General features: G+C 41.0%; 1 protein-coding gene across 4 annotated transcripts in view; it reads left to right on the forward strand.

Annotated features, from left to right (window-relative positions):
• The window catches only part of grik2 (glutamate receptor, ionotropic, kainate 2), a 351,880-nt gene extending 327,800 nt beyond the window's left edge, over positions 1 to 24,080 (forward strand). For 3 of the 4 annotated variants that reach the window (XM_085472845.1, XM_085472846.1, XM_085472847.1), the window contains one exon: positions 21,633 to 24,080. In XM_085472845.1, the coding sequence (XP_085328971.1) occupies positions 21,633 to 21,886 (254 nt within the window). In that variant the 3' untranslated portion in view covers positions 21,887 to 24,080. The remainder of the gene's footprint in view (positions 1 to 21,632) is intronic. The other variant, XM_085472848.1, reaches the window with a different exon arrangement.
• The last annotated feature ends 2,736 nt before the right edge of the window (positions 24,081 to 26,816 follow it).

Genomic DNA, 26,816 nt, shown 5'->3' on the forward strand with positions numbered 1-26,816 from the left:
TAAAACCGGCTTCCAAACACCGCAGCGACACCTCCTCCTCGACCCGACGTCCGAGGCTGGCTGATGAAGGAGTACCCACTCGGACAGAGTTCAATGAAGGATGAAAAGTCACCATCGCGCTGCCAGGTTTCGGTTAGAAATAAGAAGTCCAGTTTCTTGGAAAGAATAAAATCGTTCAGCAGGAACGTTTTATTAGTCATTGATCGAGCGTTGAAAAGCGCCACTCTCAGCGAAGTAGAAGACATATTATTAACAGAAGCGGCCCGATTTAGGGGACGAAGAAACAGAGAGTTTGATCCGCGACGTTCATAAATTCCACTCACCGCGGGGATGGAAGGCCAAACAACAGGAGAGTCTGGATGAACACTCCTGAGGTAGCGCCGTCTCATAGATCCAGGCACAGTTAGTCCCCGCTTCCAGAACAGTCTGAGTTTTACCTGGACACCTGCTCTTTTTCCTCTCCTTCTCCGTGACTTGCGCGGACACAGAAAGGCGCCACTGATGACACCTAACGAAGATCCAGACACCGGTGTCGGCAGTGGAGGATGGAAAATACCGCAGGAGGATAAGGCATCTTGACTTATCATAGAGGATCGGATGGATAATAGCGTCAGGCGATCATAGACAAGGGCAGCCAACACATTAGTGACAAAAAGCGAAAGCAAAAAGACCGAAAAAAACAGCACAGAGAAACCACGGCCGGCAGCGGCAAACACAGGCGCCATCATACCGGAAGTGCCAAGATGTGGACAGTTGTGTCTGCTTGGTTTCTTTCTTGTGTGTCTTTCAGAGTTGCATTTAAACAGAACATGTAAGATGAAGAGATAGTCTTGACAAGATAGAGAATTGTTGGTTACATTGTGACACAGGTTCTCTGAGTGGACAGGCCATCGCTCCATCTCTTGGCGCTCCTCCCGCTCGACGAGCTCCTGCTCCGGCTCGCAGGGCTCCTCTGGTGGCGATGCAGACTCCACCAGCTCGTCGGGCTCCTCTGGTGGCGGCACGGGCTCCTGGTCCGGCTCGCTGAGCTCCTCATCTGGCGGTGATGACGGTGACACGTCAGCAGCAGGCGGTGGATGGGGTGGCAGAGTAGTGGATGTGGAAGGTGGAACAGATGACAGCTGAACAACTAGCTGGGCAGCAGACTGAGTGACTAGCTGGGCAGCTGGCTGAGCTACGGCTAGAGGCTGGGCAGCTGGCCATGTTAGCGATAGATCAGGTGACGGTACTAGAGACAGAGCTACTGACTGTAGTGATATTTGTTGAGGAAGTTGAGCAGGTGCTTGAGCGGCTGGCTGAGCTGCAGTAGATGGAGCAGATGGCTGAACTGCAGACTGTGCTGATGTTGGAGTGAATGGTGGCACAGCAACAGCAATCGGTTGAGCAGAGAGAGAAGCAGTCAGTAGGGTGGCAGCAGCAGACAGTGAGCCTGAGGGTGGTGTGGAGGCCTCAGGCAGGCTGCACAGGGCGCACGGCCGCCCGGGATGCTGCAGCTGGGGCTGTGCAGTGCAGGCAGTCAGTTTGGGTAAAGGCAGCGAGATACAATCTTTAACAGCACTCTCTATCTCCTCAATCTTTTCTACCCTCTTCTTTCTTTCTTCCCCTTCCATTTCCACCGTCACAGGGAAAGACTTTAACACACTAATGGAGTTCATTTTACTCCCAGCAGCATTCAGAGCTGCTGGAGTGGGTAGTGGAGTGGAGGCTGCTGTAGGTGGGGTAGATGTTTGAACTGCAGACCGCTTAGCTACAGACTGGGCGGCTGCCTGAATTACAGGCTTGGCAGTCTCACAGTTCCTAAGTAAACAAACAGATGGAGTGAAAAATGAAAAATTGTCCTTATAATTTACCACAGCCGGCTGTTGTGAAGTCCGGGAGTCCGGCTGCAGTGAAGAGTGCCGGCGGCGCGAGCGTCGCTTCTTTGACGATGCCGGGGCCGCCGTGTCAGGCTGCGGATCCACCAGCTGGTCGGGCTGAAGAGCAGCCTGAGTAGGCGAGTGGAGGTGGAGCGTGTTAACTAGAAAGTCCGCGACGATCAGGTAGAGCGTATCCAATACCCAAGGGAAGCAAGACAGCGACTCTTTCAGCCGCTTTTCCATGGCGCGACAAAATTTTTCCTCATGCGCCTCCAGCCATAGGTCGCAGAGTCTATTAACTTTATCCGTCACCTCCCTCCTGAACCTCTCCGATGAGTCCGCTGGGTCCATGTTCGGCGGGATCATTCTGTCACGGTCTGGCTGGCAGACCGTGGGGGTGCAGGGAAGGAGGACCCAGGCGCGGTGCTCTGTGTGCCAACAGTGCGTTTATTTACAGTGTATGGTACAAAACAACAATAAATCCCCGTGTTTTCCCCAGACTCCCGTGTCGTGTCCTCCTTGTGCTCTCTGCTCCCGTGTGTTGGCACTCCTGGTGCTCGCTGCTCTTCAGGCCTCCCACACTCCTCCTGCAGGAAACCATAGCCGCAGCTGTCAGGACACTTAACAATAGCAGGCATGCACTCAACGACTAAACCTAAACTGGGTGACTAACGTGGAGTCTCACGCAATGATCCCGCGTCGGTGGGAGGTCCAAGACTCTCCTAAGTAGCTCCCCCGACGAGGCCTGATCAGCAGCAGGTGTGTGGCAGGAGCTTCGGGTGTGGCCAGCTCGCCAGCAGAGCCACACACACCAGGCCTGAAGGCGCCCGCAGAAACACATACACACATGCGCAAACAGGGAGAAGCGGGACAGCAACACCAAATATACATACAATACAAGACAAGTCCATAACTGCTCAGGTCACTCAGACCCAGGACATTTGTTGTGGAATAGTAAGAAAATATCAGTCACTATGGAACTGTCAGTCAATTGTTCAGTTACTTTTGAGGATCTGAAAATTGTGAGAAAATGGTGGTAATCCCTAAACGGGTTAACTCCGTCCGTTTGTTAAACCCCTTGGATTAAAGAAGCAAGTTTGCATTTCAATCAACTGTTGATGGTTTGATTTAAAATTCACTCGTCGACCAGGGCAGAATAACAAGTATTGTGTCATTTTCCAAACAACATATGGAATTAATAAGAAAATTTGTATTATTATTTACTAAATCTTGAATGTTATCAATGTAGCAAAAAAATTAAATATATATTTAGATATTTATTTGGGGTAATTAGAGCACATATAAACATTATTATTAGTGTTACTCAGGAAAAAATTGTATTACACATTACTATTATATTCCTTAAAAGTAATACAGTACATTATTTAATTATTCCAAGTAGTGTAACAAGTGGTTTGTTACACTACTTGGTACATTACTTTTGCATTACTCCATTTGCATGACCTGAAATGCATTGCCACATAACAGTTAACAATACAACTCCTAGGATACAGTCCAACATACCAACACAAAACCCTATCCGATGAGGGGCTTACATAAGATCTTAATGTAGTGGTTGAACAGTAAGTATGAAGACTAATCATTAACACAAAGGAAAAGTTGAAACCAAGTCAAAAGATTCAAAGAGATCACCACAGTGATTCTAATGTAGAAACATGCAAAAGTAGAAATGGAGCCTACAGCATCACAAGCCTGAAAGCTCATCACTGTTTGGCTGGGATTAGCACACTCAGCTTCAACTTCACCCTGGTTTCTTAGCAAGCTTTGTGTTAGCATGCTGTTTGTGCACATGCTTGCAAATGGCCAATGTTGTGTTAGTTGTGTAGTGTAGTTCTTTCTGTCCCTGATGAGTTTTCACTTTACTTTTCACAGTCTTGTACTTCAAGGCAATAAAAACAAAAGTATGGTCCATATCTCTCCTTTCCTAAAAGATGTAGACCGCTCCACACTCTCCTCTTTGCAAATGAAACAAAATCATCTGCAATGTGATTGTAGTGCAGACGTTTCAGAAAAAGCAAGACACATTCAATGTTCATTTTTTTTGCTTTTTGCCCGGGGGACAGATAAGTGAATAAGTTTATAATTGTACCTCTAATACAGTAACTAGTTACATTACTGCATTACTGAAAAATGTCTTAACTTTGGAACACAAAACACCTAATACTTTTTCCCCGAACAAGACGATTTATGCACCTAGAAGAAGGTAAAAAAAGAAAGAAACCTACAAGGCACGACTTTTTACATTAAAGTTTTATATTCAAATTGCAATATGCTAACCTACTTTATACTGTATGGGGGGGTAGAAATGTCACTGCTACTTGTGATGTGTTCTGGCTTGTAAATATGCAATGGATTAAATTACATTAAAGTATACAACAATGAAGACGCTGTCGTTTAGGTTTGCTAGACTGCTTTTAAACCAGGGGTGTCAAACTTACGGTCCATGTGGGAGCCAAATCTTTAGCCCTGCTGAGAATCCATGAAAGCAGGGTGAACATTATTTTGATGTGCTCACCGACCGACTGGGATCATATCATTATGTGAAAGAAGGAAGAGGGGCAGACGTTCCAAAGACAGCAAGTGCAGTGGTACAGGCCGGCTACACAGAGAGACAGGGGAGCAGGAGAGACAAGCAAAAATGTTCTTGGTGATATTGGATACTGCAAAGCTGAATGCAGAATTCATCGAATCAGGAGCTGGCTGAAGTGATACTCGTTTTTATTTTCAGCCATTTTCCATTGTGGAGGACAAAAGGTTTCAAACTTGTCCAGACCTCAAATCTCATGTGTGTTCCCCTTAGTATTAGTAAAGGCTTAAAAATAAGGCTTTTATGAAAAGACAGAATAAAAAATAGCTTCCTGGAAAAATGAGTGTTAAATATTCCATAAAATATAGAAAATGTCTTTGAATGGCAGAGATGCAGAAATGTCTGCATGTAACACAGACCCAAGGCCACTGTCTAAATGAGTCTCACAGGCCTGAAAGTGCGCTTGAAGCAATTTATCATACTTAACGTGTTTGATCTGCTGCTCACCACAAACAAGTACAAGCTGAAATTTTTTGACTTTTCCTACTGAGAACAGTCTCCCTAATGGGCATTTACACTACAAACAGTAATTAAGCAATAAACAATTAAATGACAGAAAAGTTGCTTTTGCCTCTGAATTTGGACACCCCCGCTGTTTGCGGCCGGACAATAATAACAGTGACATTCAACTTATTTTATCTGATAAATAAAGACTGTAAAAAGTTTTTTGTGTGTACATATATATAACATACATACATACATACATATATATATATGTATGTATGTATGTATGTACATATACATATACATATACATATATATATATATATATACATACATATATATATACATATATATATATATATATACATATATATATATATATATATATACATATATATATATATATATATATATATATATATATATATATATAAAAACCCTTTAAATGTCTCCCTAATTCTGAGCCCTGAACGTTGGCAAGTGTGGCTGTATGTGGCTGTAAAATGAGTCTGACACACCGATTTAGACGAAACAGTAACACTTGCTTAAAATAAAATTGTTTAACATTGTTAGGTCAAGAGCTATCCAGTGAAACCTAAATGCATACAATTATTTTTAATGGAATATAACATGATATTAAACAAACTATATCAAATTGTGTTTTTATTGTAACTGACCTACAATGCTTGTGTGTGTGCGTGTTATGGCTAGTAACCGAGTTCTGTTTTCTTTTAGAGAACATCACTGGCAACTTATGTTTCAGTTGTACAGCTTTGGTTTGTTTACCATCCATCCCTTATAGAATTGTAACATGTCTGGGAAACGTAACAGAAAAATTGTAATTTCAGAATATTTAGATTGTGTCTCTTACTTTCTCTTATGGGTTGAAATTACAACTAACCTGATCTCAAATGAAAGCGTGTGGCTCCACAGTCCAGTGCTAATTATTATCAGGCTAATCTGTGAAAACGAGCCACCTTGTTTCATTATGAAAAACAACCATATATTTTATTACGTTGCGCCTGATATAAATAAATACCATCTACTTTTACAATATGGGAACGGTTTTCTTCCCACGTTGCTGAAAGTGTCAAGTTGAAAAATGTGGTGCGAAGCATCTCTTTGTTGTGTTTCACATGCTTGACAGTGCACACCCTGCAATTTGCATTTTATAATTGCTTTTGTTCTATAACATAGAAAGGAGAAAAAAAAATAACAGCTAGTCATTTAAATAATGAGATAAGCCATAGACCCGCTTAACAGTGTCTGTAGATATTAAATAGGCATGTTACTTCCCTATATATGTATTTGTGAGATTACCACAAAAAATAATGATCTGATTTTAATAATATAAGAGTGCTTTTAGAATAAAAATGTGTTAAACTTTGCAGGTGTGTCAAATGTTTGTTATTTTTAATACTTTTATTACAAACTACAGATATGTGTAGATTTTATTTCAGTTCATCTATCAAATCAATGAGATTTCTTTAGTATGTCTGTCAGCTCTCTACATTATTTTAGTACATTCATGCCTCGCAGCTATGTGGCGACTTGTGACAAGGCTAAATAGTGAAAAAGAAGGTCTCCAAACATTTGGGAAATATGCTTCTGACCGTCTCATTTGATTATTTTAAATGTACAGCACTTTGGTCAACAGTTATTGTTTTAAATGTGCTATATAAATGTGACATCAAATGAACAGGGAGATAGCATGGTAGCTCGGGCTACTTACTGTGGTTCTAGGAAATACAAAGTACAGTGAAATACAAAGACTCCAAACAGCTATTAATTCCGGTTCTTTCGGATTCTTTAGGGCCAAAAAGACAAAAAGCTGGCCTTCTTTCATACATAAAAGAATATAATCAACAAAGATTCAAAATATATATTTCAAATCTCAACACAGCATTAAAAGCTCCGCCCTCATTAAAAGTGGAGTCTCACTTTAACGGTTGTAGATAAGTAATATAATATATTTTCCTTCCTTATGTTAAAATTACATCAATGTGGTTGAGCATGTGTATGCGGCATGGCCAGCTAGGTTGGAGTCTGACTCACCCATCTCCCAAACAAAATAAACCATAAGGGCTCTGCTGGTCCAGAGCTACTTCTGGTAGCATAATACGTATTTTTATTTTTCAAAGACTTGAAGCAAATAGCTGAAACAGCTTTGGATCTGCTGCAGTTTGTTCCTTTTTGAAGACGCTAACCAGCAGTATTTCTGCTAGAACATGTGTTAACAAGACTTTTCCAGTGTCTCCCTGCATCTCTGTATCAGTCTGTCAGTCTTTTTGGGTTGGCTGTGTAACCTCCTTTAAAGTAAATGTCTCGTATTATTTTTATGTTTTTTCTAAGAGTTATTAAGAGATATTAACATCTTGAAAATCCTACTTTAATAGAAGACTGTAACAACCACAAAAGATGTGATGTGTTTAATGGCAGTTGTGTGAGTTAAAAACAGTTTTCCAAAAATTATATTTTTGGTGATTCAACCCAAGTCAACTTTGTCAAAAAAAGAAAAGATTTTGGTCACACAATTTTGCACTAAATCATACGCCTCATAGGTGCTCAATGGAGTATTTCTTTGTCATCTTCATGTTAATCTGTCAAATTTCCATGATTACCATAGCTGTCGCCTTCTTCCCTTTCCTCCTCCTCCTGCATCTTTATTCTCTGTCCCGTCCCTCCTTCAGCTTATCATCTGCTTCCCCCTCTTTTACGTCTCTTCCCTCCTGCTGCTGTGGCTGCCGCAGACTAACCTGAGGTGCAGGGACCACCAGCTGTGTGTGAGGAGGCCATGTTATAAACCAGGCGCACACACACACTCATAAATATACAGTGGGGCAAAAAAGTATTTAGTCAGCCACCGATTGTGCAAGTTCCCCCACCTAAAATGATGACAGAGGTCAGTAATTTGCACCAGAGGTACACTTCAACTGTGAGAGACAGAATGTGAAAAAAAAATCCATGAATCCACATGGTAGGATTTGTAAAGAATTTATTCGTAAACCAGGGTGGAAAATAAGTATTTGGTCAATAACAAAAATACAACTCAATACTTTGTAACATAACCTTTGTTGGCAATAACAGAGGTCAAACGTTTACTATAGGTCTTTACCAGGTTTGCACACACAGTAGCTGGTATTTTGGCCCATTCCTCCATGCAGATCTTCTCGAGAGCAGTGATGTTTTGGGGCTGTCGCCGAGCAACACGGACTTTCAACTCCCGCCACAGATTTTCTATGGGGTTGAGGTCTGGAGACTGGCTAGGCCACTCCAGGACTTTCAAATGCTTCTTACGGAGCCACTCCGTTGTTGCCCGGGCGGTGTGTTTTGGATCATTGTCATGTTGGAAGACCCAGCCTCGTTTCATCTTCAAAGTTCTCACTGATGGAAGGAGGTTTTGGCTCAAAATCTCACGATACATGGCCCCATTCATTCTGTCCTTAACACGGATCAGTCGTCCTGTCCCCTTGGCAGAAAAACAGCCCCATAGCATGATGTTTCCACCCCCATGCTTCACAGTAGGTATGGTGTTCTTGGGATGCAACTCAGTATTCTTCTTCCTCCAAACACGACGAGTTGAGTTTATACCAAAAAGTTCTACTTTGGTTTCATCTGACCACATGACATTCTCCCAATCCTCTGCTGTATCATCCATGTGCTCTCTGGCAAACTTCAGACGGGCCTGGACATGCACTGGCTACAGCAGCGGAACACGTCTGGCACTGCGGGATTTGATTCCCTGCCGTTGTAGTGTGTTACTGATGGTGACCTTTGTTACTTTGGTCCCAGCTCTCTGCAGGTCATTCACCAGGTCCCCCCGTGTGGTTCTGGGATCTTTACTCACCGTTCTCATGATCATTTTGACCCCACGGGATGAGATCTTGCGTGGAGCCCCAGATGGAGGGAGATTATCAGTGGTCTTGTATGTCTTCCATTTTCTGATGATTGCTCCCACAGTTGATTTTTTCACACCAAGCTGCTTGCCTATTGTAGATTCACTCTTCCCAGTCTGGTGCAGGTCTACAATACTTTTCCTGGTGTCCTTCGAAAGCTCTTTGGTCTTGGCCATGGCGGAGTTTGGAGTCTGACTGTTTGAGGCTGTGGACAGGTGTCTTTTATACAGATGATGAGTTCAAACAGGTGCCATTCATACAGGTAACGAGTGGGGGACAGAAAAGCTTCTTACAGAAGACGTTACAGGTCTGTGAGAGCCAGAGATTTTCCTTGTTTGAGGTGACCAAATACTTATTTTCCACCCTGATTTACGAATAAATTCTTTACAAATCCTACCATGTGAATTCATGGATTTTGTTTTCACATTCTGTCTCTCACAGTTGAAGTGTACCTCTGGTGCAAATTACTGACCTCTGTCATCATTTTAAGTGGGGGAACTTGCACAATCGGTGGCTGACTAAATACTTTTTTGCCCCACTGTAGATCTACACGTGCATACCTGTATACATGTATTACATTACAAAGGTTGCTTTTTAGGAAGGTCTGATTCACAACAAATATAGTGTTAGCATTGTAGAAATCAAAAGTACAAATCATAGAAATAAGGCTGAAAACTGTCTTCAGTATAACCAAAACTCTCGGATATGAGAAACACAAACATTAATTGAACAATTGTATCTGAAAATGAAAAAAATATTTTGCATATTAATCAACTTTGGGAAAAGAGCTTCTTTAGTGCTGCCTAATGTGTGGTACATATAAATGACAATGACTCAATTGATCTGTGGAACAAAGTCTGGATCGGCCTGTGTTTAAAAAAATCCAGTCTCTGATCCCAGGAATTGCAGTAGGCATTGCAGAGTCATGGAGCCGGTGGGTGAGGGGACTCGCACAGTTCGTCCATTCTGGATGTTTACTCCGCCTACGCTGTTTTTTTAACAATGGGAGCTCTGCGTAGCCTTGCAGGCCCCACCTCTTCTGGAATATGACTGAGTTTAGTTTAGCAGCCTGAACAGTGGACCCAGGGGTCTGTTTGGTATCCAACTAGGTAGTAAATATGGTATCTAACCAGATGCACGATGGCATTACCTTGGCCTCTAGTAGCACTTTGAAGGACATGTCCTGGTCAAAACACAACTCCAAGATTCTGCAATGTGTACGATAAACACATATGTAGGGCTGTTTTCCTCCATCTGCACAGTATCAATAACATTAGAAACATCCTGTCTCAGAGTGACGCCGAAAAACTAGTTCATGGATTAGTTGCACATCAAATGCATCAGTTCATAGTTTTAGGCTGGACTACTGTTCATTATCAGGAAGTCCTAAAAACTCGCTGAAAAGCCTTCAGCTAATCCAAAATGCTGCAGCAAGAGTCCTGACAGGGACTAGAAAGAGAGAGCAGATTTCTCCTGTTTTGGCTTCCTGTTAAATCCAGAATTCAAAATCCTGCTCCTCACATACAAGGTCTTAAATAATCAGGCCCCATCTTATCTTAATGACCTTGTAGTACCATATCACCCTAGTAGAGCACTTCGCTCTCGCTCTGCAGGCCTACTTGTTGTTCCTAAATTAGTTAAAAGTCACCTTTTTCACTCACTTGTGTTTTTAAACTTCTCTGCATCTAATTATGAGCTATTATTCATCTCTATCTCTCTTTCCTAGCATGTCTTTGTCCAGTCTTCCTCCCCTCACCCCAACCGGTCACGGCCGATGGCGTGCCCTCTCTGAGTCTGGTTCTGCTGGAAGTTTCTTCCTGTGAACATTGAGTTTTTCCTTCCTACTGTCACCAAAGCTCTTGCTCATAGGAGGTCATATGATTGTTGGGCTTTTCTGTTTTCTTTGTATTATTGTAGGGTCTTTACCTTACAATATAAAGAGCCTTGAGACACCTGCTGTAGTGACTTGGCACTATATAAATGAAATTCAAATAATTAAAACAAGGGAAGATATAAACTTTCCCAGTTGATCAGCAGGTTGTTTCAAAACCAGAGGCAAGAGTGAGAGATAAAAACAATAATATCCATCAGAAAATGTCTTCATGATTTGCAGTTTTATTAACCATTATTTACTTACTCAGGTCTAAATAAGCCACACAGATCAAATATTCTTTTTTGTTTTCAATGTCTGCTCTGAACATTGGATTAATGACCTTTCCATTCCTTTAATGTGGAGAGGCACTTCATCTGAGATAGCAAGTGCTATGCAGCATTTCAGCTATAGTGGTTTGTCAAGCGTAATAACACTTCTGTCATTTAATGAACCTTCAAGCTTGGGTCTGGATAGAGATCTTGCATGTTGTTCCTGGGATCTGCTTGAACCCCTCCCCCCAGTTTGGGGGTTACTGCCCTGAGTGCTCCGATTACCACAGGGACCACTGTTACCTTCATCCTCCACATCTTCCCAACTTCCTCTCTTGGCCATTATTGGTACTTCTTGAGTTCCTTCTTACTGATGTTGCTGTCATTTATTATAGCTACATGTATCACAAAGGCCTCCGCTGGTCTGTCTCACCCACTCTAGGGGGCATATCTCATTTTCACCTTGGGTCAAAAGGCCATACTCAGAAAAGATGTTCCTGTATACTATGCCAGCTACCTGGTTATGGCGTTCCATGTATGCCCTGCCTGCTGGCATCTTGCACCCTGCTGTTATGTACTGGATTATCTCAGAGGCATCTTTGCACAGCCTCCACATGAGGTCTTGCCTGGTGTGGTAGATCCCAGAGTCTATCAATCTTATGCTGAGAGCTTGTTCCTGTGCTGCCATTAGTAGTCTCTCTGTGCTGTCTTTCAGTCCAGCTTTCGGTAGGATTTCTCCGTATAAGCCGCTTTTCTATCTGCTGGTGATATATGCTGCGCAGGGACCTGTCCTTCTATCATGGTTTCTCTTCTTACTCCTCTTCCTTCTTGGGTTGGCTTTGCCTGAGGTATTTACTAAGCACATGGTCAGTTGTGGCCATCTTCCTGATGTACTCATGGATCTTTGCCGTTCCTTCCTGGATAGTGGTTTTGATACTCATGGGTCTTCAACCTCCTCTCAGGGTGCAGGATTTCAGGTGAAACCCTCCATGCTGGTAAAGACCTTCCTTGTTTACCTATCCTCGCAGGATATCTAATGACCAATAAGAGAAGTGTTGATTGCCTTGACCTTGTTCTTCAGATTCAACTGAGTTCTCAGGACTTGGCTTACTCTCTGCAGGTAAGTGATGGTTGCAGTTTTCCCCAAAGCCTCTTCATGGTTCCCATTTGCCTTTGAGATTATAAGGTACTTATAGCTAACCTCAATGTTTGCTCTAAATTATGAACTGTAAGTATCTTATGTGCCTCTCATTCACAGCCAATTTAGAATCACCAGTTAACATAACCTGCATGTCTTCAGCTTACTCCCACAGTCCAGAGTTTCTAGAGGAAACCCACACAGGCAGAAGGAGAACATGAAAATTCCACACATGGAAGGCCACAAACAGGATTAAAAGCAGGGACCCTCATGCTGTGATGTGACGTGCAAACCACCGCACCACGGTGCCTCATTTAATTATTTAGGACAATAGGAAACCATTATAGGAAATGCAAAGATTACATGCTTTTCACAGTATGTCATAGAAAAAAAATATATATATTACCAGAGGTTAGAGGCAAGGCCGGATGTTAAAAGGTAAAAAGGAGATTATATTGTGAGATCTGAAATTTGACAACTACATTTCACACTTGATACAATTCCAGTTGATTCAAGCCCATTTTCATCTAAACTATTTTTGGGAGATAGCGCTAATGCACTAAGCAGGAGTGGCAATCCTGAACCTGTAAGAATGTCTTGTAAGAATAAAGGCTTTCTATTTTATTCTAATCTAAAGATTAGCAGCTACTCCAATTTGGGCCATTTGGGGAATAAAATAGATTTCATGAAATTCTGGTTAATTTTCACTTACAATAACTAATTATTAATAAAGCTTGACTACATTTATCTACATTTAGCTAGGGAAATCACTGTGCCAATTAGATTGTCTCACTAATATATGAAAATGAGCATGCGTGTGTGTACGTGTGTGTGTGTGTGTCAGATAAAGTGCTAAGCTTCTTCAGCGGCATTGGGTCTCAAGAGGTATGCAACCCTCCATGACTTTTTTCATGCATATATCGACATGTGTGGTATCCACAGAAACCTTAGTATCTCAGCTAAATGCTCAGATCAACAATTTCTACAACCAACAAACACAGTGAGAACAAGCAATGATTAAAAGAGCAGTTACGTAAAGTGCAAAAGTCCGCTAAACACATACAACCAAGCCACAATCTCTCCCGACTTCATGTAATAACAAAAGGTATACCTGGGTAGTTGGCAAAGCTTTCACAGATTCGAAAAACTCCAAGTTTCACCGCGCTCTACAATTCAGTGAACCAGCCGCAAAAGAAGACCACAAAAACGCAAGCTTTGTGTATCCGCTAAGGCAGAAATTCACTTAGCGGACTGGTTTCCTCCGTTGTTTATCATTGTTAGCCATTGGCTGCTGTAGCTCCTGATAATGGCAGCACTAGCACGACGCATCAGAGCCAGTTCCGTCAACAATTGTACTTTTCAGCCCAGTTAGAGACGTGTGACTGGATTACGCCATGTGTCGTAAATTTAGGGCCACACAAGGGCGTAGATTTGGTTTTGGCATTGGTGTGGACGGACGATTCAACCATCGAACCTGCCCTGTTTCTTTTTTTTCCCTTTTTGTCTTTGCTTCTTGATAAAAAAACAAAAAAGGAGAAATATACTTGCCTACATATGCTATTCTACCTGCTTTTAAACCATTTAAAATTACAATTCATGGTTTTACATGTGAATTATATAATGTTAAATTACTATTAAACAAATGACTGACTAAGTATTTTAAACTTTAGTTTACTTCAGCCATATTTATAAATCAGGTATCATACAAAAATAAAAATAGAGTCATGACAATAAAAGAATATGACTTTAAGGACTTAACAGCATTACTTCAGTTACACCAACATCTCTGACACATTAGCACTAAGGGAACACTGAATGACCTGCTGGTTTTTGTCCATAAAACTACTCGTCTAAGATGACCACAAAGTAAAAGATCTCTCAGCAAAATGATGCAACATTTTAGGCCCTACTGCCCCGATCAAGTCAGTGAGCTGGGATTTTTTCATTCTAAGCATGAACTACTGTTACAGCAACAGACATGGACTACTGGTGACCCACACAACAACTCAATGTCCACTATGTGAAGCAGCCAAACACAGGCCTTCTCCTCTCGTTCATTTCATTTCATTTCATTTCATTTATTTGTTCATTTTCAGGCACAACAAATACCTATATTGAACATAAAATGCACAAAACAAAAAACAAAAATTGCCTGAAAAAGGAGTGGGACGAAGAAAACTTATTAAATCCCACCCCTATACTCACTCATCAACAAAAAAAACAAACTTCCCGCAGCTACGCCCATCATTGCATACAGACCCATCAACAGCCCCGGGCACATACAAGCATCTAAACGGCAGCTCGCAAACAACAATTAGAGCCTTCATAACTGAATACAGAATATATAAATTATAAATTGCATTACCACAGGTAACAGGCAGTAATAACTACAAGTAACAAACACACATACATATACATACATATATATCTACACACACATGTACATATATGTACATACATACGCACACTTTTTTTTTTTTTTTTTTTTTTTGGAATCCATACCAGCAATGGTAAGAGAACAGACATTACAGAGCACACTAAAAGCATCATTGAGTATACTGTGACCAGACCAACTGTTTGTAGAGAAATTTAAATCTATGAATATTTTCGTTAACTGAGATAAACTGCTGGCATGTTTGTTTTACATCTATGCTGTCCAGTCTCTCCTGGTGGACATACAGCAGTATTGTTTAATCTCATTTGAGTCATTGTTGACCTTAGCCATGTTTTTAGTCTTCTGAGAGCACTGAAGCTTCTTTTAGCCTCAGTAAAATGCGTTTTATCCTCACATTACAATTATTATTCTGTGCTTGATGTGCCTCACCTTTGGCTCTTCCCCTCTGACTGCACTAGGACATATTGCCACCTGATAAAGTAACACATGGATTCGTGCCATATAAAAAGTGAGACATGTCAATTCAGATTCTTTGTCAAATATACACTAATGAATCAATTTACATCAGCAGCCTAACAACTGTCATGATAATAAATACTAGTTAATCTACAGCACCGAATCATCAGTCAGTCACCTGTGACCTCGCCTCTTTACTGAGCCCCGCAGGGGACATGGGAGAAAAAAAAATTAAGACGGACTTTTGCGAGATTTTGCAATAGCAAAAGTTGAATTCCAACAATGGCGGCAGCTACTTAGTTGTAATATTACTCTTTCTGGGTCACAAAATACACTTTTAAGATATTTTGAGGCGTGAATGTAGTTGTGTAAACGTCAGATACCTGCTCGGTTTACAAGACATCACATATTGCAAAAGTGCTCTGACGTTTTTGGAGATCTGACACCCTTAGCTCGAAGCTAACGGGAGGTCGAGACCTACTACAGCCGGGAAGAACACCGCTTTCCCGGCACATCGTGCCTCGACCTCCCGGTCGGCTTCGAGCTGGCGGGAGGTCGAAAAACTGGCGGCTAAAACTTTTGCGAGATCCCGAGTTTGTTTTGCGAGATCTCGCAAAAGTCAGTCTTAATTTTTTTTTCTCCCATGTCCCCTGCGGGGCTCCGTACCTCTTCACCTCTGTCTGAGCTACAACATGGCAGAGCTGCCTCTGTCACCTGATGAATAACAGTGAGACATTCCACATACATGCAGTCACACGTGCTTCAAATACAGTCATGAACCAACAACTCATCATCCAATTTCACCTGTGATCTTGTGTCACCATTGCTCTCTGAGCTTTGTGTTGGTTGGAATATTTGCATATCATGACTACCTCATGATATTTTGTCTCAAAAATGAACCCTATGAATATGTCAGCACCATTAGGATGAAATTATTGTGTCACCAACATTTTAACGTTAGACATATTATTTTATCAGCCTCTATAAACTAATATCCTGGCTGCTCGAGGCTCCGTTTTCTCGGACAGTTTCAATCAAAATTAGAAATGCTGCTCTGAGACTGAGAGAACTAATAGTGCTGCCTGTTGTGCAGTTAGTTTCCCAAACACGTTATTCATGGTTACATACAGTTTTAGACTGATGTGGGCCAAAGCCTGGCACAGCCTGTAACGTTATTGTGACACATTTTATGAGTGAACTTGGCTTTAAGTGACTCACAGGTTTCTTTGAAAAACACTTTCTTATATCCAGCTTCTTCCTCTTTGCTGCCGTCCTCCTCTCCTCCTCGCAGCGCAGGTTTGCCGCTGCTAAAACTAAACAGAGCTCCCTGAAAGGCTCAGCCAATCACATTGGCCATATTTGTCACATGACGTAGGACTCCAGTAGAGAACGTAATTTAACTCTTTCTGCTCCGCTGGGTGAACGAGACGCTGACAGATCGTTTTTTTTCTTGTTTTTCTTTACTCGAAGAGATCAAATTATTGGTGGGGACAATTCAATAATCGCTGGATATTGGTGGGGAAATGTCCCTTCCGTCCACGCCAAATCTACGCCCTTGGGGCCACATGAGGTTTTTGCCTTGCAGTTTCTGATTGGTGGAATTGACGTGAACATGGCATCCTTACCGTGATTCTATGGGCTCAAACTATTAAAAAGAGGTGTCATGCAAATTTATGCACCTGCCTAATATAGTTTAAGTAACTATTGCACACTTTCTGCAAATCCTATAACATTATTTCACTTCTCAAATATAATTGTGTTCATCTGGTATATGATAAATTTAAATGAAATTGCTGATCCAAACAAAAAAATTATTTATGAAGAAAAATCATGAGGGGTACCCAAAGTTTTGCATACCACTGTAAAATAGGGATAAGTAAATACTGGGCAGCTCTGGGTTGTCTGCCAATCAGAAGATTGGTGGATCCATCACCAACTCCTGTGTGTGAGTGTTAGATATAAATGTATGTATTGTATGAATGTAAATATGTCTTGTAGTTGAAAGCGCTTTAAATGGTCAGCAAGACTAGAAAAGCAATATAAATAGCAGTCTATTAATCTGCTGTATCTGTTACTTAACCAACATGAATGAATGGTTTTATTTATGGTTGCACGTTGTATTTCAGTTTCTTATTCAACAGAATAAAAAACGTTTTTGGACTTAGACACTAAGGTGAGAATTGATCCCCATTTGCAGTCAGCACCTCAAATGAGTTAATAAATTATGAGCATCCCATTATTCTTATTATGCCCACATAACCTGTTCAATGGTACGACTAGGGATGGGTATTGATAAGATTTTCACGATTCCGATTCCATTTTCGATTCTGTTTAACGATTCGATTCTTTATCGATTCTCTTATCGATTATTTTTAAAAAAGGAGAACACTAAGGTCGATTAGCTTAGAACTTTGTTTTATATCTTCTCTTTGAACAAGATAGAAATTTAGGAGTAACATGGCCTTACAAACCCAACAGTGAGATCTTAAGAGATCCACAGCCTACGGCTCTTCAATGGGGTGTCACAGGGTCCCCAGGAAAAAATATTGTAAATGTAAAATAATAAAATAAATATTCTTCTGTAGCAATAACAAAGTATAACATAAATTATTCTGTAGCAATTACACAAGAATATCCAGTAATGTCCCTGCCTACAATTAAACACATTCACTTACTGAAAATCATCTGCTGTGGCAAACGGGTTCAAGCCTTTGACCACAAACTGAGTCACTGCTCGGTGACATTCGTCTATCCTGGCCTGAAAGGAGACGCTACCGGCAGACTGCAGCGAGAACTGCCAGCATCTGAGCCATCAGAGCCAGACTCTGTCTGTCTCATCATGGTCACTAAATGCACAGTAATGGCAGGTTTTGTAATAAGGCAGATCGCGCTAACATAATATGCACTGTTAGTTGATTATTTACCTGCCGCATTAACGGGAGAGGACGTGCAAACGTTACCGCTGCTGCTGGGTTGAGATTCACGAGTCCGGAGCAGAATTAAAAACACGACATTCATTTAAGGTCATCGCGTGTTTTGTGAGCAAATGCTTTTGCATATTCGTAGTGTTTCCTAGCTTAAAGGAAATATCTACTTTGCAAGTGTTGCAAGTCGCCCTGTTGTCATCCGTTCTCGTAAAGTATAATCAAAGTTTTGAGCGTTAGGCGCCGTGTTTCCTGCCAGGTAAATGACGCTCCGCAACGTGGTGACGTCATTCGGGGCGACTGGAATCGATAAGGGAATCGTTTGCAAAAATGGCAAACAATTCCAAGGAATTGAAACAGTGGGAACCGGTTCTCAACAACAACCGGGTTTCGATACCCATCCCTAGGTACGACTGTACAAGATGCTTTCTGTTGGTGTCTCAACTGGAACAGGATCATGAATGTGATGACCAATAATTGAAGAGAAGATTGTTGAGGGTGGGAGTTTGCCCTCCAACATGTGGTTTAAGTACCAGATTGTGTATTTTTACCCAAAATGTTTTTTTTTCTTTTATAGGTTCACCTAACCAGTAGCAACTGAAGATTATAGTTTTGATATACGGTAATACTAATACTAATAATTATAATAATTATTAATAATTACTAATAACAACAAATTAACTTTCACCCAAAATTCTTACTGTGATGTTGGCCACCATGCATAACATGGTGCCATAAAGCGGTTTGAATCATGTTGGTTTCTTTTTTTATGTATTTTTTAAATACTTTATTTACAAACAAAACAGCACAACAACTTAGAAGAGTCATATCCAGTACAAGGACACGACGACTTAAGAACACAGATGATGCAAACACGGGGGATATAGGAGTGAGTGTAGTCCATATAATGTACAAGGAACCTCGGTGTAAGAGCAACAACAGTTATATCCACACACTTACATACATGCAAACATATACGGTAATACAATAAAGCTATAGCAAATATAATAATATCTATACAAACACACACACATGCGCGCACACACACACACACACACACACACACACACACACACACACACACACATATATGAAGAGTTAAACAGCACCAAACTGACTGCACTCCATGAGCATCTGGCAGCACAGCTGCTAATCAATGAGAGACACCCAGAATGGCTAACTGAAGACTGGACAGTCCCGAACCCCCCCTAAGGAACCGGTCCCATCCAACTACTGGCCAATAACCTGCCTCAGTACCACATGGAAGATACTGTCAGGCATCATAGCGGCTAAGATGAACAGGCACATGGTTTTCAATACATGAGCGGGGCACAGAAAAGAATTGGCAAACACCAGCTACTGGTAGACAGAACAGTTGCCCGAGACTGTAAGACCAGGCTGACCAACCTGTGCACTGCCTGGATTGATTACAAGAAGGCCTATGACTCAATGCCCGACACCTGGATCCTGGAATGCCTAGAACTATACAAGACCAGCAGGACCCTAAATGCCTTCATCAGGAATCCTTCATCGGGATACAGTCAGTCCAAAAAACTGCTAAAACTTTGAATGTGTGCCCAAGTGCAGTTGCAAAAACTATAAAGCTATCAACAACGAAACTGGCCCACTCCAGGAAAGGAAGACCAAGAGTCCCCTCTGTTGCTGAGGATAAATTCATCCGAGCCAATGTCAATTCTAGTGGCAGTAATCACAATATGTGGACATGATGTTCATGAATAAAGAATCGTTTCATGTTCATGTTTCATGTATTTGTCCGATTGCCTCTGATCTTTTCATTCTGTCTTAGTGCAGCTGCTAGTGGTCAACGAACAATGCAGAGATATGGATAAAGAGGATATGAAGCTTGATGGAATCAGCCCATTGGTGGTGACTGTGGCTGTTGGTGTAGAATAGAGTCCCTTAATACAGTAAATAAAGGATTTTCCAAACCCAAATTTACGAAGTGTGAGAAACATGAGAAATTTCCAGTGAAATCTTTAAAATACTTTTTCTGCACCTAATGGTAAAATTAAGGTGTTAGATTTGTTGATAAATGATAGCTGCATTAAATTGAAAAGCTTGTGGGTATTAGTGCAACAATGTCTACATTTAATAATACCAGTCTGGTTAAGGCAAATGAGAGTGGGGATGACTTTATTCAATTCAATTCAATTCAATTCAATTTTATTTACACAGCGCCAAAACACAACAACAGTCGCCTCAAGGTGCTTTATATTGTGCAGTAGATCCTACAATAATAGATACAGAGAACAACCCAACAATCATATGAGCCCCTATGAGCAAGCACTTTGGCGACAGTGGGAAGGAAAAACTCCCTTTTAATAGGAAGAAACCTCCGGCAGAACCAGGCTCAGGGAGGGGCGGGGCCATCTGCTGCGACCTGTTGGGGTGAGAGAAGGAAGACAGGATAAAGACATGCTGTGGAAGAGAGACAGAGATTAATAACAGGTACGAGTCAATGCAGAGAGGTCTATTAACACATAGTGAGTGAGAAAGGTGACTGGAAAGGAAAAACCCAATGCATCATGGGAATCCCCGGCAGCCTACGTCTATTGCAGCATAACTAAGGGAGGATTCAGGGTCACCTGGTCCAGCCCTAACTATATGCTTTAGCAAAAAGGAAAGTTTGTGGTGTGGTAGACCCCAGCCTCTATGGATCTTGTGCTTAGGGTTTGCTCCTGTGCTGCCATCATTAGCGCTTCTGTGCTGTCTTTCAGTCCAGCTCTTTGTCCAGCCACTGATAGGATTTGTCTATGTCAGCCAGTTCTTTTATCTGTCGGTGGTACTTACCTGGCGGGGTCTGTCCTTCTGTGATGGTTCCTCTTCTTGCTCCTCTTGCTTCTTTGGTTTATGCTTCCTGAGATATTCACTAAGCATATGATTATTTGTGGCCATTCCAATTCTCTGTCCAGAACACAGTTCCAAGTACTGTGGTAGAGGACCTAAACTTGAAGAACAGAGACCAACCATAGGGCGAGTGGGAAATATAAAGATTAAAGAAAAATATAATCAACATAAAAAATCACAGACCTTAAATCATACATGCAATCTATGACTGAAGATGCTTTTTCAGTGATGTATTTGGTTTATTTTTAGATTAGAAGCTGAATTTTTTTCGGCATCTATCACCATGCATAAAAAGCCTTGAATATGCTGCAACAGCTTCAAATCTTTAAACAAATGTACTCTGACAGAGTATTGAGTAATTCCATTACCAAAAATGCCATTGTACCTGCACCTTTCCATTCCAATTTTTTCCTTGGTCCCATCATGCATACCTTATGTTGTAGGCCTTCTGCACTATATATTTTACCCTTGGGGCGATCGTGGCTCAAGAGTTGGCAGTTCATCTTGTAATCGGAAGGTTGCTGGTTTGAGTCCCGACTCAGACAGTCTTGGTCGTTGTGTCCTTGGGCAAGACACTTCACCTGTTACCTACTGGTGGTGGTCAGAGGGCCCGGTGGCGCCAGTGTCAGCTGTGACTACAATGCAGCTTGCCGTCACCTGTGTGTGCGAATAGGTGGATGACTGAATGTATTGTAAGGCGCTTTGGGGCCCTTAGGGACTAAGTAATACAGACCATTTACCATTTATGACAACTTTGGGATGAGATGGTGTCTGGTGATTGGACGAGGCTACAAAAGAGGTTGCCCACAGGGAAAACAGCCTTGTTCTTTTAACCATTACATTTGGATAAGGCAAGTGCCCTGAAACCCATTTTGCTTTCTTTTTTCTCTTTCCTTCTTTTGCAGAGGTCTTTCTGCAGTGCCATGGTGGAAGAACTGCAAGTCTCCCTCAAGTGCCAGCGCCGACTCAAACACAAGCCCCAGCGACCCATAATGGTGAAAACAGAAGAGGTTATCAACATGCACACCTTCAACGACCGCAGACTGCCAGGCAAAGAGACCATGGCCTAAAATGGGAATCTCAGTCCATCTCTTACCGTTTTTCTGGTAGTGAGACGGAGTGCAGAGACATTGGGAAAAAGGTTGCGGGTAAATGGTAGGGGTGTTGCTCGGGGGGCAAATTTGGCAGTTGTATTACTCTGAAGATAGAGCAGAAGTGCTTTGCAATATATTGACGACATATTGTTCTTGTTTGTTTATAATTAGCTAGGGATAAGAGATTCTACAATATTTCCTGTGGAAATAACTTGATTCTGGGTGAAATTTCAGCGTGTTACCTCATTACACTTACCAACTTGGCAAGGCAGAAAGACGGAAAACTATCAGCTTGTCCAGACTTCCAAAACCCAGATGTTGAGAAGAGTCTGGAAATTAACCTGAAGGGGGACAGAAGAATCCTTTAAAAAACTGGTCCTATCATCTTTAGCTGCTACTTATTTAGTCTTTCACCACAGAGCTCAAAATGGGCTGGTTAAACAACACCAATAACAGATTGTGAGCCAGTATAGAGATGTTAACTAGGTGAACAAGGAACTAAGTTTGTAGAATAAGATTTGACAGGCTAAATGAAACCCAAACCGACAAGAGCATGACGAGATTACAATGTACACAGAGGCATTCCTTAGTCACAATACCGACTGACACAAAAAATGGTTTTATTGTATATCATCTATCAGGCAATAAGCGATATCATGTATTTATTTTTCAGAGTACTAGCACTTTTGTTTTCTAATCTGCTGGTGGAGGTGACTTTTAGAAACTATATGGAGAAATTGCAGAAGTAGAGGTTATACAGTATAGTGCGCTTTCTATGTCCCTTTCCAGAAACTACTCTATGAAGGTGGAGTAACTTGTTTTCCAACATCCCATGCTCCCTTTGATTCGACCAGCCTTTAAACCATAGGCTGCTGTTCTAAACAAGTGTCGTTTTTTTCTTGAATTGTGGCTAAAGGTGATTAGCCGTATAACATAATAATAAATAATAATAATAATAATAATAATAATAATAATAATAATAATAATAATAATAATATTCTAGTAAGTTTGGGTAGTAAGAATGACAAACCATGTACTTTCAGTTTGATGTCTATTCTCTACTGGTGTAGAGGTGTTTCATTTAGATGACCCAGTATCTGTAAAATATTGTCCTGTATATTTTCTTTTTTGCTTGGTTGTAATTTCCATGGTCACACAGCACACAGTGGTGTGCTCCCACTAGAGTGGAACCTGCCGTGTTTTCATTGGAGGCATCCACTCACTGTCTGAAAACACCTCTAACATCAATAAAAAGAAACCCTGGTAGGTGTAGGCACGGCTCATCAAGTCTAAATCCACAGCAGTCACACCACACATAAATTCTATTTATTCAAGATATTTATTGTTTTTATTTATTAATTATTATTTTATAAAGATCTTTATTTATATCTCTTTGGACTGATTTTTCATTGCTGCAGTGAACACACTTCATTTCAACACTGTATGGGGACACACACTTTTTGCATTTTTGTTTGTTTGTTTTTTGTGTTATTTACTTTATTCTTATTTTATTTTACTGGTCAGTGGCATGGCCTCCATTTTAACTTTGTACTTTTGTGGCTTTCTTCCTTTCACAGCAAATCTCCACAGTTACTTGTGCAAATGCAATTTCTATGAAAAAAGTGTTTTTGTATGACAAGTATCAAAATTTTGTAATGATTTTTACCAACACAAACCACACTAAGACGAGTGTCATCCACGGCCAAGGGGTGAAGCTCCCGGCTGGTAGTTCAGGAGGCTTTGTACACTAGAAAAGAACCAACACAAAACACACACACATCTAGACCCCTGAGAGCCCATCATGCACCCATCCTCAACGGAACAGATTCGCACTAATTATTATTATGCTCTCCAACAGAGACACAGAGCAGTATGGTAAAGCTTCAGTGACACTGTATTATTTTGGAGAAGCAGAAAAAAAGAAACTATTTTTATCATGTAAAGGAATCATATTTAAAGAAAGATATTTTTACTTCACACAGAAGAAGAATGGTAGTTGGTAAGAGCAAATTAAAATGTTGGCTAAAAAGGAAGATTATTGATGATTCTTTTATTCTTCACCCCTGATTAATTATAGATTGCTAGAATCCAGTGCTGAGCTGTGTAAATGGTTTTAAAAAGGAAAAGATGTATTTAGAAGAATTATAAAGACAACTAAATAATTTTGAACCTGTTATAAAAACAAGATGCAGTGCACACAGTTTACCCTTTGAAGTTGATGCACAAGTTTAAAGAAAATAAAACAAAATGTGTTCATAACTTTTACCTTGTCTGTGAGTTTATTGAATGTTAATTGATGAATAAAACAGGGCAGGAGCTCGACAAAAATGCCACTGCACAGTGTGAATTCAATGTAAAAAAATGATCATGTGGTATTGAAGCTGGGTCTTATTTTGAATAACCCCACTTGGCAGACTTGTTAAAGATGCAGAGGAACACCTGTACTATATTCAACAACCTACATGTCATAAAAGGAAGTACCTCTTTGTGAAGTAATGGCTCGTCAATGGAGCAGTATCCTCTGAGATACTGCTGTCACTGGTTATACCAGAGGTTCCCAAAGTGTGAGGCCCAGCCATTGCAGTGTGTGTGTGTGTGTGTGTGTGTGTGTGTGTGTGTGTGTGTGTGTGTGGTGGGTGGGTGGGTGGGTGTGGGCGGGGGGGTATGAAAAGAAAAAAAATGCTTGGACACTGCTAACATGGACAGGTTTTTGACGGGGCGCCCACACAGACGCAAAGCAGGAGATGAAGCATCGCTGAATATGTTTCCAAACCAACTTCATTCTAAGCCAAAGACTAGAAAATATGGTGAAGCAAATCTGCCCTTTGGCTTCACCTGCACGAGTGCCGAGGTAGGTCTCCCTGCAGGATTAGTTTCCTCTGCATCAGCAGCACGTGCTGGGCTGTTCAAATCACGGACAAACAGGATCCCACGTTCTTGATTTTTAGTTCACAAACACTTCTTGTAATGACTAACTGCTCCTGACATTTTGGAGATGTTAGCTCTTTATACAGTAAAGTTACAGCGGGGGGGGGACACAACTACACCATGACGCCTCTGTCTTTCTAAATGGAGGGACAGTAACTTCGTGTGTATGTAAGCGTGTAAAACCTGCAGACAGTCAGATTAACAGTATTTCGTCTCTATCTGCTATTCTGCAATTCATCTCATGTAAACAATAACGTGGTGCACAGCGTGACGTGAAAAAAGGCACATACCTTTGATGTTGTAAACATAAATGTAAAAGAGGAGTTTTAAAAAATCTCAGTTTTCGGTGATTCGAAACACCGTTTACGTGTGGACGAAACAGCTGCGTTTTCAAAAATACCCGTGTAGATGTGGACGTAGCGTAAAAAGAGTTAGTAGTTTATTTTATTACTACCTGTAATTTATTGCAGTTTACTTTTATTTGCTTAATTGTTTACTAAATGTTTGAGGTGTGAAATAAACTGCAATGGAGTTTGACAACAAAATATGGGTGTGTGGTTGGAGGATGTGTGCAAGCCTGTTGCTCCCATAAATCACAGAGAGGGCAGTGGCGCACACTAATGACATCATAAACCCTTGACTTATGTTACATTAAAGAGACACCACACCATTGTGACTATTACATACTGAGTGGAAAAGCTACTTCTAAATCAATTTCTGATAGTGTTCTTTCTAAAACCTTGTAAATTAAAGCTGAACAAAGAACCAGGAGGTCCAATTCAAAACTAATGTTATGCATCCCACAGTCTGAACTCTTGTGATGACAGAGCCTTCTTAAAATAAATAAATAAATAAATAAATCCCCTCTCACCTCTGTGGGCGGTCTTTATCCTTCAAGCTCGGGTCCTCTAACAGTATCCACAGTATCTCTGCTGTTCCTAGGAATGTCCAGAAGAGGGAGGAGAGCTCAGATCAGTGGCGGAGCAGGGGGTGGCTTACTGGGCTTGAGCCCCGGTTGTTTTTTCAGAAGCCCGGGGTCTTTTGGAGTGTAATTTTTTCATAGTTGCCTGACTGACAACTGTATAAAACAAAACCTACGCACAATATTCAAAGCACATAGTGAACACTGTAGGGATTTACGACTGTGCGTAAATCCCCCCTAATATTGGTATGATCCGAGCTCAGGCACTAAGCGACTGAGCGAGGGGGCGGGGGTAGCTGCTGCCTGTTGGAGAAGCACAGCCAGGTAGACAGAGGAGAACTTAAGTTTGAGCAGGTACCAAAGCAAATCATTCGTACTGTACAAATAATGTAAATACGGTGCATCACGAAAGATTGATGTCAAACTGATCACTTGACCCATATTATGTTACTTGTTATTTGAGTGAATCAACAAATGGTGAAATGAAAACCCGAACAACAACAATGCTGTTTCTTTAGAGAGTCTTAGCTTACATGTGTTTATTTCATATTTTCAGTTGTTTCCCTCCACGGCTAAATAAATCGGTTTCAGTAATGCACTGATATACAAGAATGGACATAAGGAGCTTCTTTCAAAGAAAAAACAGTTGTTATTTTATATATTATGCTTTGTATGTTGTTCAGTATATTTCTATGCAAAACAAGAGGAATTTCAATACACAGCAGGATATTCACAGTTGAAACCAGATATTTACATACACTTTATGGACATTTTTTTTACTGTACAACATCAATTTAGAGTAAACTTGTTTTGTTTTGGATAAATAAATATTGAAATATCTTTTGAATTAGTTAAATGTCAGAATAAAGAGAGACAGAGCTTCTATTTTTTTTTTATCACTTTCATCAAATGTAGGAGCACATGTACACTAAGTTTATTGTTAATTAATAAGAAACTCCAGACGATTCCATTCTGAGCTGAAGAAGCTTCTGATTGGTTCGTAGAGTCCATGTGAGTAAACTGGTGGCACAGCTGTGGATGCATATAAGGCAAAACACAGAGCCTGTTTCTTTGACATGGGAAAATCAAGAGATGTCAACCAAAACACCAGGAGAAGAATTGTGGAGCTCCATAAGTGTGGCTCA

This window comes from Copadichromis virginalis, linkage group LG11, assembly GCF_057382275.1.
Source record: "Copadichromis virginalis isolate Kocher_CV1m ecotype Utaka linkage group LG11, C_Virginalis_male_GT1.1, whole genome shotgun sequence".
Taxonomy (NCBI): Eukaryota; Metazoa; Chordata; class Actinopteri; order Cichliformes; family Cichlidae; genus Copadichromis; species Copadichromis virginalis.